At 36.0% G+C, this 18,593-nt stretch overlaps 1 protein-coding gene across 1 annotated transcript; it reads right to left on the minus strand.

Moving 5' to 3' along the window:
- Positions 1 to 1,216: 1,216 nt before the first annotated feature.
- On the minus strand, positions 1,217 to 14,279 carry LOC120080037 (pentatricopeptide repeat-containing protein At2g20540-like). The gene is made up of 2 exons (XM_039034574.1): positions 12,509 to 14,279; positions 1,217 to 1,334 (listed from the first exon to the last, which is right to left on the minus strand). Exons 1-2 carry the CDS (start codon positions 14,073 to 14,075, stop codon positions 1,309 to 1,311), a joined length of 1,593 nt encoding a protein of 530 aa, XP_038890502.1. The 5' UTR covers positions 14,076 to 14,279; the 3' UTR covers positions 1,217 to 1,308.
- Between the last annotated feature and the right edge of the window lie 4,314 nt (positions 14,280 to 18,593).

The following is an 18,593-nucleotide window of genomic DNA, read 5'->3' on the forward strand; positions in this document are numbered from 1 at the left end:
ATTGGAAAAATAAGTGTAAATATGAATGATTCATTGATGCGTTTATTATGCGTTAGTAACGCGTTGATGCGTTAGTGATGTGCAACAGGACGCATGACACTCATCTATTGACGTTCAAGTTTTTCTGAATCAGATCCAAGTATAAATCCAACCAGATTCCTCATAAGTCCAGGTTCAAACTCAGGGATTCATATTAAAGCTAATGTAGACCTTTCGTTGTAACTGTTGTAGGGATATCCTAAGTGTATGGAGAAATGAGTTATTTACACTAAGCTGCTGTGTGTGTATGCAAGAAGATACAAAAGGGTCGAGTAGAGAATGATGGGTCGTGTGAAAATGGAGTTTGATGCAAGTGATATACGTCGATCTAAGATGGATGTACATGAATAAGAATATGATGCGAATGAGATGACTTGTTTATCTTCATTTATGTGTTAAACGCTATTCGACACTTCTCAATGCGAATATCATACAATACCTATCTCTAGGATGTATTCGTCAAACACAGGATGCAATAAAACACCAGTGTGTCTATCTCTAGATGTACTAGGCGTCCTAACTTGATGCTGGCTTACTTGTTCTCTCGAATAGTTTAAGCTAAAGATGCTTTAACCAATTGATTTAGTTGGCTTAAGCGTTCGAAATGGAATTTTGCATGAACTATAGATCCATCCAACATAAACAAGAAATAAACAATGGCAAAGTATGATAGATCAAATATATGAATTTATAAAGAAACTGATTGTCTTTACAAAACCAATACTTAATCAAATGAAAATATGAAAGCGATAAGTAAGATGAAATGGAAGGAGTCAAGCTGCAGAGTACAATCTCTTGTCCTCTTTGACTCAATTCTAGTCGTGTACAACCACTTGTGGAAGAATTGGAAGAAGTGTCTCTCTCAAGCTCGGCTTCCTTAGCTCCTTGATCGGCGATGGTGGTGGTTATCTTCCCTCTTGTTCTTCTCGGCACCACAGCACAGCTCTAAAGATCTAAAACTAAGACTAAGCTAAAACTGAGACTAAAAACTGAGAGTTGAGAATTTGGAACTTCGAACTCTCTCATCTGGTGGGATTTCCTCTATTTATAGGCATTGGTCTTCTCCAACTTGATGATGGGCAGCATTAAATTCCATACCCTAGTCAGCCGCCTAACACTCAGATGCTTTTCAGACACCGCCTACTGCAGGTGCCCATGCTTGCAAGTGGTGATTTGACACAAACAACCTGATTCAATGAATCTTCCTTGCGTTGAATCCCTACGACGCATGCCCCATGCGTTAGACTTTGCCTGCGACACTTTTCTTAATCATGCATTAGCCTCTTGTTGAGATCCTGCAATATCATACGTTAGTGCCGTAGTGTTTTAGCAATAAACATTCTTTTGCATGAGTTTGATAGTGTTCGAGTAATTCCATGCGTTTCTTTTAAAAATGATGAGATTTTATCATTAAAGACCCTAATTGTTCCAACTTTTGAGCCACAATAACTTGTATTTCTACAATTTATCAGGTCTCTAGTTAACTTACATAATAGATATATTTTGTTAGAAAATGTATATGTAGTTCCTGGTTTGAAGAGGAACTTAATTTTTGCAAAGTGTTTACTTGAACAATCATATTGTATAAAGTTCTTTGTAAATAAAGTGTTTATTTCTAAGAATTGTATCAATATTTATTCAGCTGAATTGGAAAATAATTTATTTGTGCCAAGACCGTTAGCAACTAAGGCCCTCCATAACACTGCAATGTTTAAAACTGTGGTTACTCAACATAAAAGACTTAAAATTTCTCCTGAAGCAAATGCCTAACTTTGGCACCTTAGATTAGGACACATCAATCTCAATAGGATTGAGAGATTGGTAAAAAATGGACTTCTAAGCGAGTTAAAAGAAAATTCTTTACTTGTGTATGAGTCATGCTTTGAAGGAAAAATGACTAAAAGACTTTTTACTGGAAAATGTCATAGAGCCAAAGAACCTCTAGAGCTGGTACATTCAGATCTCTGTGGTTCGATGAATGTCAAAGCAAGGGGAGATTTTGAGTATTTCATCACCTTTATGATGATTATTCAAGATATGGGTATGTTCATTTAATGCAACATAAGTCTGAATCTTTTGAAAAGTTCAAAGAATTCAAGGCTAAAGTTGAAAATGCATTAAATAGAATAATTAAGACATTTCGATCTGATCGAGGTAGAGAATTTTTTTTATCTAACATTCCAGAATTATTTGATAAAGCATGGAAATGTATCCCAACTCTCAGCACCTGGTACACCTTAACATAATGGTGTATCAGAAAGCTATTGGACATGGTTCGGTCTATGATGAGTTATGCTTCCTTACCTGATTCGTTTTGGGGTATTGTAGTACAGACTGGACCGTATATTTTGAACTATGTTCCATCCAACAGTGTTATGAGAATACCTTTGGAGTTATGGAATGGTCGTAAAGCTAGTTTACATCATTTCAGAATCTGGGGTTGTCCAACACATGTGCTTAAGGCAAATCCTAAGAAATTGGAACATTGTTCAAATTTATGCCTATTTGTAGGCTACCTTAAAGGAACGAGGGGTGGTTACTTTTTTCACCCTAAAGAAAATAAAGTGTTTATATCGACAAATGCTATTTTTCTGGAAGAAGATCACATAAGGGAGCACAAGCCTCGTGGTAAGATTGTGTTGAATGAACTCTCCAATCAAACTACTGAACCTTCAACAAGAATTGTTGAAGAAACCAACACCTCAACAAGAGTTGTTGAAGTTGGATCACCTAATAGGTCAAATCCTCCTCATATGTTGAGGGAACCTCGACGTAGTGGGAGGGTTGCAAACCTACCTATCCATTACATGGTTTTAACAAAAATTCTAGCTATGTAGTTGACGAAGATGTTGAGGATCCATTGTCTTATAAAAAGGTAATGGAGAATGTTGACAAAGATTAGTGGATCAAAGCTATTGAATGTTGACAAAGATTAGTGGATCAAAGCTATTGATCTCAAAATGGAGTCATTGTACTTTAATTGGATTTGGGATCTTCTAAACAACCTGATGTGGTTAAACCTATAGGTTGCAAATGAATCAACAATAGAAGATGCGGTGCTGATGGAAAGGTGCAAACCTTCAAGGCTAGACTAGTGGCAAAGGGTTATACCCAACTTGAGGGAGTCGACTATGAGGAGACTTTCTCACATGTTGCCATGCTAAATTCGATCAGAATTCTCCTGTCCATTGCCTCATATCATGACTATGAGATTTGACAAATGGAAGTTAAGACTGCCTTTCTGTATGGCAATCTTGAAGAGACCATTTATATGGACCAATGATGCGTGGTTAATGCGATGAAATTAAGGTGTATAATTCGATGGTGGTTGATGCGTTGTGCATGCAAGTTTTCCTAGCAAGATCCAAGTATAAATCCTACTAAGTTGCCTAGTAAGCCCAGGGTCGAACACAGGGACTAAGGAGACAGTATGCGATGGTGATTTCAAATTTCTTTACGGTGACAAATAACACAATGAGTTGGTTGGTATGTTTGTTTAAGGTATATATTCTATGCGGCGGACTTGAGAAAAGAGTTAATAACAACGAAAGTGACAATGAGTATGTGAGGGGAATGGGTTGAGAAAGGTTTTAGCTAACACTTCCTAAGATTGCATTCACGTTATGCAATCATGCTATATACATACAACAGCAAGTCATCTCTCAATACAAATGCTATAGCTCCTAGTTTTAGAACGCATGCGATATATGTGATGGTGTCTATAGGACTTATGTCTAAGCCTCTATTCTTGTCTATGCGATGATGAATGACACACACATACACAAGGCTACCGCATACTACCATAACCTATTTCAAGGGTGCATGCGATGCATGTTAACAAACAGAGCTTATCTCTAATTCTCTATCTCTTCCTTATACGAATCTAATCTTCCTTTCTCAAGTCTAGATTCTTACCTAACTCTCTCAAGTCTAGGTTCTTTCTTTAGACTCTCTCTCGAGTAGCTCTAAAGGGGTCATGAACGCAACATAAAACAAGATGATCACATACAATGAAGATCTTAGGTCATGCTAGCTAGGTATTTCTTAACCCATTCGAAAGTTTAGTTACTCATGTGTAATGTAAAGATAGTGAACAGATGTAGAGATGCAAGTTCCATTCTATAAATGAAATCAAAATACAGAATGACAATGGGAAATAAAGATAGAGAGCTTGGTAGTAATTTCTTGCTTCCCAAGGCTTTTACACTGTTTTTCTCTACTCTGCCTAAAGAATATTCTTGCTTTCGCAAGAGTCGACCCTCTCTCCATTCTCAACGCTTTTTGGCACTCCCTCGAGCTGACCAAGAACGATCTTTCGGCTTCTTCTTTCTTCTCTCGCCTCTGCCTTCTAAGTGTAAGAACACTATGAACAAAGGCTCACTATCTTCTATATGGTGAACTCTCTATACGGCTCAGCTAGAATAGAACCGAACCAAACCCCTTTAACGAAGGTGGCCTTTGGTATATATAGAGCTTTAGGGTGAAGAGCTTTTTCTCTCAAATGATTGTATTGATGTGATGTCATTAATTTTTTGTTTGATGCGTCGGATAATTGTCACCGAAAAGTTGAGTGTACTTGCTACAGTGTGTTGTTACCGGCTTGTCAACTAAATTCGAATTCAACCGTCATCAGCTTTCTGTCCCATCGTGATTTATTAATCTTTCACCTCGATGCGCTGTCTCTATGCTGCCACCTTTTTGGGCAAATCTTCGCGAACGCATACGATCGCATAGTCTTACGGTCGCAATCTTTTAATGCACTCGGACGCTGAATTCCTTGGATCACAACTCTACCTTGCGCCAACGCATTTTTCTGTACAAAATACGTAAATTAGCTGCTTTAATGCGATGGACGCATGCGATCGCAATGTTCTCAACTGATTGCTTTTGGACACGATTTTATATATTTTTACCATCGCAATCCTACATTGTTTTATATCTATGCATTGTAGTGACGTGAATTTCTACCCGTTATCAAGCAGCCCGAGGGATTCATAACCCAAGGTCAAGAGCAAAAGGTTTGCAGGCTTAATCGATCCATTTATGAACAGAAGCAAGTTTCTCGATCTTTGAACATAAGGTTTGATACTGCGATCAAATCTTATAACTTTGATCAGAATGGTGATGAGCCTTGTGTATACAAGAGGATCATTAACAGTTCAGTAGCTTTCCTACTGTTATATTTAGACGATATTCTACCTATTGGGAATGATGTAGGTCTACTAAATAAAGTTAAGAACTGGCTAGCGATCCAATTCCAACTTAATGATTTGGGAGAGACTCAGTTTGTTCTAGGAATTCAGATCTTTAGAGATCGAAAGAACAAAACCTACCTTTGTCTCAAGCATCATACATTTACAAGGTGCTTGTCAAGTATTCGATGCGGAACTCCAAGAGAGGTGTATTACTTTTTGGCATGGAGTTATATTGTCTAAGGAACAGTGTCCTAAGACACCTCAAGAGGTTGAGGAAATGAGACGGATCCCCTATGCAGCGGCTGTTAGCATCCTAATGTATGTGATGTTGTGTACTCAACCTAACATTTATTATACGGTGGGGATAGTATGTAGATATTAGTCTAATCCAGGATTTAACAGAAGCCCAAAACATCATAACTGATGATGGTGTTGAGAATCCATTGTCTTATAAGCAAGCAATGGAAGATATTAACAAAGATGAATGGATTAAAGTCGTGAATCAAGAAACGGAGTCCATGTACTTCAATTCTGTTTGAGAGCTTGTAGATCAACCTGATGGGGCAAAACTTATAGGTTGTAAATGGATCTACCAGAGGAAAAGAGGTGTAGATGAAAAGATATAGACCTTTAAAGCTAGACTTGTGGCAGAGGGTTATACCTAGGTTGAGGGAGTGGACTATGAAGAAACTTTCTCACCAGTTGTCATGTTAAAGTCTATCAGGATTCTCTTATCCATAGATAATATTATGACTATGAAATATGGAAAATGGATGGCAAGACTACCTTTTTGAATGGTAATCTTGAAAAGACCATCTACATGAATCAACCAAAAGGATTCATTGAACAAGATCAAGAGCAGAAGTTTTGCAAACTTAATCGGTCCATTTATGGACTGAAATAAGCATCTCGATCTTAGAATATAAGATTTGATACTGCGAAAAATCTTATGGCTTTGGATCAGAATGTTGATAAGCCTTGTGTTTAAAAGAAAATAATCAACAGCTTAGTAGTTTTCCTCATGTTGTATGTGGATGATATCCTACTCATTGGAAATAATGTAGGTTTACTGATTGATGTAAAGAAATGGCTAGCCGCTCAATTCCAAATGAAAGATTTGGGAGAGGCACAGTTTGTTCCAGAGATCCAGATTATAAGAGATCGTAAGAACAAAAGGTTGGCCTTGTCTCAGGCATTGTATATTGATAAGATACTTGTCAGATATTCGATGCACAATTCCAAGAAGGGTTTATTACCTTTCAAGCATGGAATTGTATTGTCTAAGGAACAATGTCCTAAGACTCCTCAAGAGGTTGAGGAAATGAGATGAATTCCCTATGCATCGACTATTGGTAGCCTTATTTATATATGCAATGTTATGTACTAGACCTGACATTTGCTATATAGTAGGGATTGTCAGTCATTATCAATCCAATCGAGGATTAGATCACTGGATGGTGGTCAAAATGATATTCAAGTATCTTCAGAGAACGAGGGACTATATGCTTGTGTATGGAGATAAAGATCGGGATTCTCGAAAATTTACATCAGGGTCAGTGTTTACTCTGAATAGAGGAGCTATAGTATGACGAAGCATCAAGCAAAGATGCATCGCAGACTCCACTATGGAAGCTGAGTATGTAGCTGCTAAAGAGGCTGTTTTGCTTAAGAAGTTCCTTACTGATTTGGAAGTTGTTCCAAATTTGTCTTTTCCCATCACACTTTATTGTGATAACAGTGGTGCTGTGGCAAATTCTAAGGAACCTAGGTGTCACCGAAGAGGCAAGCACATAGAGCGGAAATATCATTTGATTCGGGAGATTGTGCATTAAGGTGATGTGATTGTCACGAAGATTGCTTCGAAGCACAATGTTTCTAATCCGTTTACAAAAGCTCTCACAGCTAAAGTGTTTGAAGGTTATCTAGAAAGTCTGGATCTATAGAATATGCGGCATATTTTCTAAGGCAAGTGGGAGATGTTACTGGGGTATAATGTATGTCCTAGTTTATTGTATTTTTGTACTTTATCTGTATTGTACATTAGTCTCCCTAAGCTTTAGGACAAGTGGGAGATTGTTGAGAATGGGGTCTTACATCTTCTTGTAATCTCGTAGTTTGTAAACTTTGTATAAATATATTGTTGTTAATAAAATAAGTGTTATTTTATAAGCATATACTCACTCCAATAAACTAAGATCTGAGGTTATTTCATGTAATTTAAACAAGTATGTAGCGATATACAAGTGGATCTTGTTTAAATAATTATCTAAACAGTCTGTAGTAGATGGATAAGGCTGGGTATCTTATCTTGGTGATATTACAGATAGGGCCCACTCTGTAGGTGTTACAAGTGTTGTAAAGTGCTACAAATGATTTGATCCTGATCATTCATATAGAGACATGAAAGCGGGGGTATCCTATATAAAGAGTTTGTACAAGATCGGACCACGAAATGATTAGTCTCTTTATATAACGTCATTAATAATAGAGACTTACATTTCACTAGGATGACTATAGATGACATGACCTGAATCCTGAGTGAGTTGCGAACTCCTGCTCATGAAGGCGGTCCTTCGATTTGTATGAGTGAGAGTGGTAAATTGCCAACTCAGCAAGCCTACCATTTTAGGGATTTGTCTAACTGAGGAGCTGGGAACACAATTACACATGATGGAATTCACCCCTTTCCCGATGCAGGGGCAAGTAGATTAATTGCTCCCTTAAGGGTTGATTCCGAGTCTTGAACTTAGTGGTCATACCCTCTCCTGGCCCGAGAGGGACTTAGTCATAGTTGGACTATGATTTATTATTCCTTAGAGAAATCAGTGGTACTTAAGGAGTTAGATGTAACTATAGGGGAAAAACAGTATTTTGTCCCAGTTGTACTTACGAGCAATTTGTAAAGGATCATCGCATTGTTGATTGGTTATATCCAATGGATACATAAATTTATTTGTAGTATGAAGATTGCAGTTGACGATCTTTAGTAGAGTGATCGGCAGTTAACATATGTTAGGTAATTTAATTAAAGAGTTTAATTAATTATCCAAGTACCATTGGAACTTCAATCTACAGGTCCATAAGGTCCCATCTGTAGCTAAACAAGGATTTAATTGAGAATTATTTTTGGTTTAATTTGAAGTGTTCAAATTAATTAAGGGAATCAATTATATACGATATAATTAAATTAATTATATATATGATATAATTAATATAATGTATTTGATACATTATAATATGACAGAAATTTGAATATTATTCAAATACTAATTATCTGAATGAGATTCATGTAATTAAATTTAATATAAATATAATTTATTTTGAGAGGAATTAAAAATTTGGATATGATCTAAATATCATTTATATGGATGAGATTCATATAAGTGGATTTAGTATAAATGTGATTTATATGAAATGCCATGTATAGTTGAGAGAAAATAAAATCTATAGTTTATGTTGTATTTGATGCAATATAAAACTATAGATTATATGTTATATTTAATATAACATATAGTGTATATATATATAATAAAGTAGTTNATATATTAATTAAATTGAAATTAATAAAAAGGGAAGGAGTTACAACTCCCTCCCTCCATTCTCTCAAGTTAACTTACATGGGATTCAAGAAGTTGAATTAATCATCTTCTTCCTCAATTCACTCTGGGATAAGAGTTCTCTCTTAAAAAAGTTAACAGAGAAGAAAAGTTCTTCTCTTTTATCTCCTCCTCTCCATCTTCTTTTCCTCTTTCAAGGATTCAAGCAAAACCCAAAACTCTGGCTTGAATCCTTTATCTCAAGAGAATACAGAGGGTTCTCGAGTGGTGGTGTCCGTTCTTGAATAAGGAGATCTGCGTGGAGAAAGAGTTATGTTTGTGTCTTGTACGAGGGAGTTCTTGAAGAAAGGGCCTTCAAAGGTAAGGATTTCTAAAACCCTAAATATTTGTTTTAAAGCATGCTATAATTTTAAGTAATGCATATCTTGTAGTTGTTTTACTGTAAAACTTTATATTTAATAAAAAAAAATGGAATTTGGGATGATCTTGGCTTCCGCTCAAAGGATCTTTTATGAAAATTTCCTTCAAGCTCCACAGACATATGAACTCAACTCAGCACGCTAAACAACCCCTTATAATTTTAGTTAGGATTATTTTAGAAATGCTCTTGACATTCTTTGATTATTTGAGAAGAATGTTTTACGGTATGTTAGAGAATTTATATATGTAACATTATTATTAGTAGTATTTTTATTAAGAAGATTTGAGATTTCTGAGATATTATCTCAAAAAGAGCATGACTTTAATGTTTTAAGAGATATGTGAGAAATTGTGATTTTGAAATATTATTCTAGAGAGGGTACGGTTTTTTCAGAATGATTTGAGAATTGAAAGTTTTATGATAGAAGTGGTTTTCAAACCACTAGATCTTTGTACCCATGGTGGTTACCCATATGCTACATGAATGGGTTTCTATAGTATATCAGAAAGAGAAAGAGATGGTCTTTAGGACCCACTTCGGCACACACATAAGCTTTGGGTCGTGTGTTGGGGTATTTTGATAGAGATTTGCTCTACTATATACCTTGAGAATACTAGGTATACTTAGAGATTACTGGGTACATGGTATGACAGAGATGACTTTACTGTGCATATTGAGATTACTCTATACTAATATGATAGAGATTTTGGTATAAATTTGATGACGATTTTTATCCAGTTATGGCTATGTTTTCAATAGCCACTTTTACTGAATTTCTATGGTGTTTAGTTATCTCTACCATTGAAATTGCCCATGATTTCGATATTTTACAGAGTTTTAAATTTGTAATGAAAATGTGAAAATTTTCATTTAAAATTATTTTCTTATAAACTCCTACCACTCACTGGTCATTTTAGCCCATTCTTTTTCTTAAATTTCCATGATGTTGCATTTGAGTTTTCAATGGCCTACAAGAGTAGAGATCTGCCACCAGTTTTATCTAGATTTCATATTATTATAAATATATTTTGTTTTTGTCGTTTGGGCTTGTAACTAGAGTGGCTAGCTCTAGTTTCAAATTGTTTGTAAACCAAAACGTGGATAATTTTTCTTACCAAGTTTTCATGATGTGGTTAGAATGTTATGATTTGAATTTTCTATTAAAGAGTGTGTGGTGAGAGTTATTTAAAATAAATATTATGGGAGCGTTTATAGAGTTTTCTTACCGTGTGGTTTATCCAATTTTTAGGGAAAACTCTACTCGCATTTTTATAAATTTTATAAAGAAAGTATTTGCTAGCCACCTATTTTGAAAAATATTTTAGAGTTTAACGATGGATTTCATAGTTTAATTGAAATCTATTGTTATCATGTCACATCCTAAGTTTGGTAGGGTAACTTGGGGCGAGGTGTCATAGTAAGTGGAGGATGATGTACTAGAAAATTAATACTTTAAAACAAATGAATAAAGATTCAAATTAAATCTACGAATAATAATATGGGCATGGGCACTTATTGACCGATAAATTTGGTACAACAAATGGTAAACTTAATGTATATCAATTGTATAACTGACTCATATACTAAATATAAAATATATCAATTGACTGATACACCAAATATAAAACATATTCGTTAACGAACATACCAAACATAGAGTATATCAGATATACTATTGATATAAAGTTTGATACACCAAAGAGGGTAAAACTGGAATAATAAAAATAAAAAATCAAATATAATATTTTTTTTACTATATTTATAAATTTCTAAAAACCTAAATTTACAATTTTTAATAATAGTTTTTTTTTATCATTCTTGCAACTGTCCCTTCAAATTTTGTAGCATTAGCATTTTCATGAAACTTTATGATACCAAAAAAAAATACACCTGAAATCTTAAGATAAAATTGAGTACAAAACATAAATTCAATAAATTTTAATAACCCTTAATCAATAAACTCTACAAAATATATATTAAAAATTATTATATATTTAGTATAACCAAAGTTGAAAATATAGATATTGATGGAAGTATTGAGGTCTCAATTTTATGAAAATATCAATGAAAATTTCGAAAAAAAATATGAAAATTGGTGGAAATTTTTATAATTAGTCAATGAAACTTTGATTGTGGCTTAATTAAATTATAATTGACCATTTTAATCACAATTTCTATAAAGTAAGACAATATTTAAATGTCTATTGTAAATGTTTGTATAAATGTTGACATAAGGACAAAAATTTAAACCATAAATAAAAAGTAATCACAAAATAATATGAAGTTTAGGAATATTTTGAAGTAAAATGATGTGAAAATTATGAATGTTTTGGATTGTTAAAGAAAAAAACTCACATCAATTCAATTTTGAGGTGAAATGATGTGAAAATTTAATGAAAAAAGTTTGAATGAGGTTAAAAATAAATATATGTTATTTCTTGTAGTTTTTTTTAATTCAATTTCTTTAGAAATGAAAGTTTTTGGTTGAAAATAAAGCTAAAAATGGAGAAAAATTGGAAACTAAAGAAAGTAACACATAAAAAAGGCTTAATCCTTTGTCGAAAATGACACTTGCGTGTGAAATTATCAAATTGTGTAATCGGACCATAAAATTGAAAAACTTAAATTGAACTACCGCTGTTAATTAGAAAAAAAATCAAAATTTTCTTGAAATGTCGAAATTTCTTGAAAAATTCATCAAACTCTTAAAATTTTGTCGAAATGGGAAGAATCAGAATACGAAATTTAAAGAAATTTCGAAAAATCTCGAAATTTTGTCAACATTTGGGGAGAAAATAAAATCTCACCCAATTAAAATTTCAAGGCCATCGAAATCGCAAAATTTCGATCGAAATTTCGAGATTTCCATGGAAGCTTTAAACCAGAGTATAACTCATTGGACGGATTCGAGCATGATTCCGTTTCGGGCCAAACTTTGATGTTTGATCCAATGAACCAAGTTCAAGAGATGGACGATAGTCTTGCCTATTGAAAGTTTGGAACAGCCTCGCCTATACCCAAATTGTTTTTAAGTCCATCAAACTTGGAACTTTGTCACTTTTTAGAATTGGGTCGGCAATGGTGAGGGACATATACCATGACTTTGTCATTGAATTTTATGGTTTTTGTAGGTATAAAGACCAATTCTCTCTTTCGTTATCTCGATTAAACGAGATTCATTTTTCACTCGCTAATATCAGCTAAATCATCGATTGACTCAAAAGCTAAAGGTAACGGGTCATGGTAAATATAAACATTTCAACAATATCCAGTGGCAGAAATTGATGTTATTATACCTTCAAGATCAGCTTGAACAATTTGTTTATCCAACCCTTCCAAAACCAAGTGTATATTACCAATTTGGTGGTGTGTTTTTTCCCCTGCAATGAATTCATTGACAACCCCATTCACTTTGATGGAGCTGCAACCTGGTACCTTCTCAACCCCTTTCAGCTTCATCATCTCCCTCACTCTTTTAGCCTCCCCATGCTTCCCCAAAGCAGCATACATATTTGAGAGCAAAACATAAGCCCCACTATGTCTTTCCAATTGGAACAGCCTCTCAGCAGCAACCTCAGCCTGCTGCGTTCGCCCATGCTTGCAGCAGGCGCTTAGAAATGCCCTCCAAGCCACTGCTTCCTCTGAAGGGCTGGCTGTTTTCGGAAGCCTTTGAATCACTCCCTCTGCTTCCTGGAACCTCCCAACTCGACTCAGCAGGTCGATTACACACCCGTAATGTTCACTCTTTGGCTCAATTTTGTGTATTGTAGACATTTTATTCCATATCCTTAGACCTTCATCGATCATACCTGAGTTACTACAAGCAGCCAACACGGCTATGAAAGTAATGTCATCCGGCTTCATTCTAGCTTTTTCCATCTCCATGAAGAGTTTGAGTGCGCCTTCTCCATCTCCATGCATTGCCATTCCTGAAATCATTACGTTCCAACAAATAGTATCTCTCTGTGACATTTCATCGAACAGGTACTTGGCGAGGTTCAAATGCCCACATTTTGCATACATATCTATCAGCCCAGTGCTCACTCGCAGAGTTAATGGCAATCCCAGCTGACCCAAATACCTATGAATCCAAATTCCAGTATCAAGAGCTCCCATATGAGCACAAGCACTAAGGATTGTCACAATTATGGCTTCATCAGGCTCTATTTCAGTCTGCTGCATCAGACGGAACATGTGAAGCCCCTCCTTAAAGCAATTGTTCTGCACATACCCAGATATCATAGCGCCCCATATTCCTCTATCTTTATCCGTAGCCATATCAAACAACCCTCTTGCAGTGTCAACATCACCCATTTTTGCATACCCATAAATCATAACCGTCCATGACACAGAACTCATCTCAGGCATTTCATCAAACACTTGTCCTGCATTTCTCATGTTACCGAACGCGCAGTACATGACAAGCAAAGAATTGCCCACAAATTCATCCAGTACAAAACCCAATTTGATAGAACAAGCATGAACAGACTCTCCAAGGTGAAAATTTGTCATCCTCGCAGAAGCTTTTAGAACGTAAGGAAGAGTATAAGCGTCGGGGTGGATCCCATTTCTTAACATCGCAGAGAAAACAACAACGGCGTCAAGAAATTCACCTCGAAGCAGAAGGGCTTTGATCATGATGTTGCAGATGCAAATGCTGGGGTGTTGAATGTGTTGGAAGAGCTTGAATGCATGAGAAAGACTGCCATTGTGGGGGTCTGCACAAAAATTCAACAATCTGCTCAACACGAAGTTGCTATTATGGAGGCCAGATGTAAGAACCTGTGCATGAGCTTGCTTTAGCTGCTTCATATTTATGCATTTTTGGAGCAGTAAGAGACATCTCTTAGAACTAATTGACATGGGGAGGAACTATCTGATCTTATTTTTTCTTAAATCATTTTGAAATGTAAAGATCGATTAATAACACTCTGCCAAAGACGAACAAAAACTCGCCGAGATCTTCCACGTTTTATATTTTTGCAATTTGTACTATCAACCATACGTGTATAGACACTGAAATAATGCAAGTAAAAGAAAGAAAAATGGAAGTAGAAAACAATTTTCTCTTACTTTCTAATGATGGTTTTTATTTTTTCAATAAAAAGGTTGAATTCGTAGTTAAATTTCCAAAATAAGTTTTTAACAACTATTTTTTTCAGTTTTCAAAAAATTAACTCGGTTTTTTAAAATAATGGTAGCAAGTAGAATACAGAGTAAGAAATTGAGATGATAAAAGTATTTATAGACTAAATTTCTAAAAATTGGCTTGATTTTTTAAAACAATGTTATGATATTGGTTTTTGAAAATTAAACCTATAAAAACTACTTGCACCCATTGTCCATATTTTAAAAAATTGTTTTTCTTTTTAGAATTTGACTAAGGATTCAATTATCTATTAATAAATAGCCTGGGTTATATCCAGGAGTAAGAAGAGATTGTTTTTCTATTTGATACACTAAATTGGTCTATTATATAATTAGTGGTTAGTGGGTTATGTTTGTGGATTATAATAATTTGTATTTGGGACTAAAATAGCATCGACTATAATAGTATATGTTCGAGAGAAATTTAGTTTAGTTTTTCTACTATCTTTTCAAACTTTTTTTTTTTGTGATACATTTCTTATACTTTAATTTAAGAATGAAATTTTATTATATTTTTTCTATGTTTCATTAAAAAAAATAATAATCATAAAATAAAAGGCAAAGTTAGAAACATTTTCAATTTTTATTGTAATTGCATTTTGTTTACTTAAAATTTAAGAAAAGATATTTGTAATAGAGAGTAGAATAAGAGAAAAAATCTAAAAATATATTACATCTTTAAAATATTTGTAAATATGTATGAGTTGACAAGTCATTAACGACACTGTAGCAAGTACACTTAACTTTTCGGTGACAATTATTCGGCGCATCAGATAGAGAATTAATGACATCCCATTAGTGCAATCATTCGAGAGAAAAAAGTTCTTCACCTTGAAGCTCTATAAATACCGAAGGCCATCTTCATTGAAGGAGTTCGCTCAATTCGGTTTTTCATTCCAGCTAAGCCATATAGAAGAAAGTTAGCCTTTGTTCTTAGTTTCCTTATACTTAGAAGGCGGAAGCGAAAGAAGGGAAAAGACGCTGGAAGATTGTCCTGATCATCTCGAGAGAGTGCTAGGGAACGTGGAAAACAGAGAGAGGGCCGACCTTTGCGAGAGCAAGAATATCTTTTGAGCAGAGTAAAGAAGAACAGTGTAAAAGCCTTGGGAAGCAAGAAATTGCTACCAGACCCTTTATCTTATTTCAAATTTGTCATTTTGAATTTTGATTTCATATATAGAATGGAGCTTGCATTTCTACATCTGTTCACTCTCTTTACAATACGCATGATTAACTAAACTTTCAAATGGGTTAAGAAGTACTTAGCTAGCACGACCTAGGATCTTCATTGCATGCGATCATCTTGTCTTATGTTGCGTCCATCACCCCTTTAGAGAACTTGAGAAAGAGTCTAAAGAAAGAACCTAAGACTTGAGAGAGCTCGGTTAGAATCTAGACTTGAGAAAGTAAGATTAGATCTGCATAAGCAAGAGATAGAGACTTAGAGATAAGCTCTGGTTGCCAACATGCATCACATGCACCCTAGAGATAGGTTATGGTAGTATGCGGTCGCCTTGTGTATGTGTGTGTCATTCGTCATCGAATAGACAAGAATAAAGGCTTAGATGTAAGTCCTATAGACATCATTGCATACATCACATGCGTTCTAAAACTAGAAGCCATAGATTTTGCATTGAGAGATGACTTGTTGTTGTATGTATGTAGCATGATCGTATAACATGAATACAATCTTAGGAAGTGTTAGCTAAATCCTTTCTCAACCCGTTCCCCCGCATACTCATCGCATCTTTCGTATTATTAACTCTTTTCTCAATTCCGCCGTATAAACTTTATACTTCAAACAATATACCAACCAACACATTGATTTATTTGTTACCGCAAAGTAATAAAAAATTACCATTGCATATTGTTTACTTAGTCCCTGTGTTCGACCCTGGCTTACCAAGCAATTCAGTAGGGTTTATACTTGGATCTTGCTAAGAAAACTTGCATGCACAACGCATATTCCACAACCACATTCTACACCATTATTTCATCGCATTAAACACGCATCAAGTTTTTTGCGCCGTTGCCGGGGATTACAGAAATACATTGTGCTAACGGTAACTTTTTTATTTTCTTTGCAGACTCTTCGTCTCTGTGCACTGCTTTTCCTTAAGTAAGAGAAGAAGAAGGCGTCGTATGAGCAATTGACAAAATCCTAAGCCCGATTACGACCCAGAGATTGAGAGAACCTTCCTACGAAGACGAAGAAGCAGCCACCACCAACAACAACAACAACAAGAGAAAGATCCAAACATGGCGGAGCAATCAGAAAATGGAGCACCAAATGCAAATAATATCATGGCGAATCCCATCCTATTGGCGAACGACCGCAACAGACCCATCCGAGACTATGCGTCGCCCAACCTTTATGATTTCTCACCAGGAATCATGAGGACAGCTCTTGACGGATCGAGGTTCGAAATGAAATTGGTAATGCTGCAAATGATCCAAACTGCCGGATAGTTTAGTGATAGGCGTGGCAAGGATCCGCACGCCCACCTCTGAAATTTCATCGAGATCTGCAACACGTTCGTGTTCCCAAACATCTCCACTGAGGAGGTTCGATTAACATTGTTTCCTTTTTCGTTGTGTGACCAAGCACGAAAATCGGCTTATTCTCTCGAACTAGGGGAGATTACATCATGGGAACAAGTAGTGGAGAAGTTCATGAAGAAGTATTTCCCTCTGACGGAGAACACCAGAAGGAGGAAGTTGATTAACAATTTTGAACAGGATATTGATGAATTGCTTAGTGATGCCTGAGCGAGGTTTAAGATGCTGGTAAGAGATTGCCTGCATAACGGCTTACCAGATTGTTTACAGATGGAAATTTTCTACCACGGATTAAATTTGCATCGCAGACGGCTGCCAATGCATCAACAACTGGTGGTTTGCTCGATAAGACATATGACAAGGTGAAAAATATACTTGATCGCATTTAAAAAAATCACGAGAACTGGAGAGAAAGCGATCAACGATTAAGAATTAAAGATAGTGACGCAAATAATGGGGCCATCACATCCCTACAAACCCAAATGAATGCAATGATGAATCTGATACAAGACATCGCAATCAATAGCACGGGAATGCAAAAAGGGCAGGTCAACGCAATCACTCAAACGACCACGAGTTGTGTCACCTGTGGAGAAGCACATCCGATTGAAGAATGCCCATGGGATCTGCAGTCAATATGCTTCATAAAGAATAACCCTTTCTCTGATACGTACAACCCTGGATGGAGAAACCATCCCAATTTCGAAAGAAAAATCAACAATAAAGCTATCAACCTATGGCGCAAAAGGAAGGCCACCGATTTTTCCCGCGAACAAACGATCAACTGCAAAATCAAGCTAGTAGTTCGCAGGCACCACAATCTTCATCTTTGGAGAGTTTTCTGAAGCAATATATTTAAAAGAATGAAATAATGCTTCAGAATCAAGCGACGTCCATCCACAATCTTGAAATTCATATGGGACAGATTGCGGGTGAACTCAAAAGTAGACCGCAAGAAGCGTTGCCGAGCTCAACTGAGCTCCCTCGCAACTCTGGGGGTATAGGAAAGGAATAATGCCTAGCAGTCTCCTTGTTAAGCGAAAAAGTGACTGCGAAAGTAGGGGAGGAAATCCATCACGACCAACCGAAATCCCTGTCTCTTATACACATCTAGATGTGTATAAGAGACAGACTTTGGGGATACAACAAAGAAACAATGCCTAGCAGTCTCCTTGTTAAGCGAAAAAAATGACAACAGAAGAAAGGGAAGCGCCCACCAGGACTAACCCGAATGCGGTGACAACCGAGGACCCGTTGACATATGATTAAGAAGAGCCCAAGAAGATGAACCCAGAAGTTGCGTTCACCTTCAAGTCTCTAGAACACGCTCAATGGAGGGGTCTACATTGATCAAGTACTATGCGGTCTTGGGGCAAGTATAAACATAATACCGCTATCAATCTTCAAACGATTGAATATGGGAACACTAATGCCCACGAGGAGACTCTTCTACTTGTAGACAGATCCCGAATACATCCTGAGGGAGAGTTGAAAGATGTCGCAGTCTCAATTAACAAATTCATCTTACCAGCAAATTTCATCATTCTTGACTATAAAGCGGACAAAGATGCGCCCATCATATTGGGACGATCATTCCTCTCGATTGGTCGCGCTCAAATTGATGTGCACAAGGGAGAAATCGTAATGAACGTCAATGGGGAAAAGCTCCGAATT

The sequence above is a fragment of the Benincasa hispida genome, chromosome 6 (genome assembly GCF_009727055.1).
Source record: "Benincasa hispida cultivar B227 chromosome 6, ASM972705v1, whole genome shotgun sequence".
NCBI classification, from domain to species: Eukaryota; Viridiplantae; Streptophyta; class Magnoliopsida; order Cucurbitales; family Cucurbitaceae; genus Benincasa; species Benincasa hispida.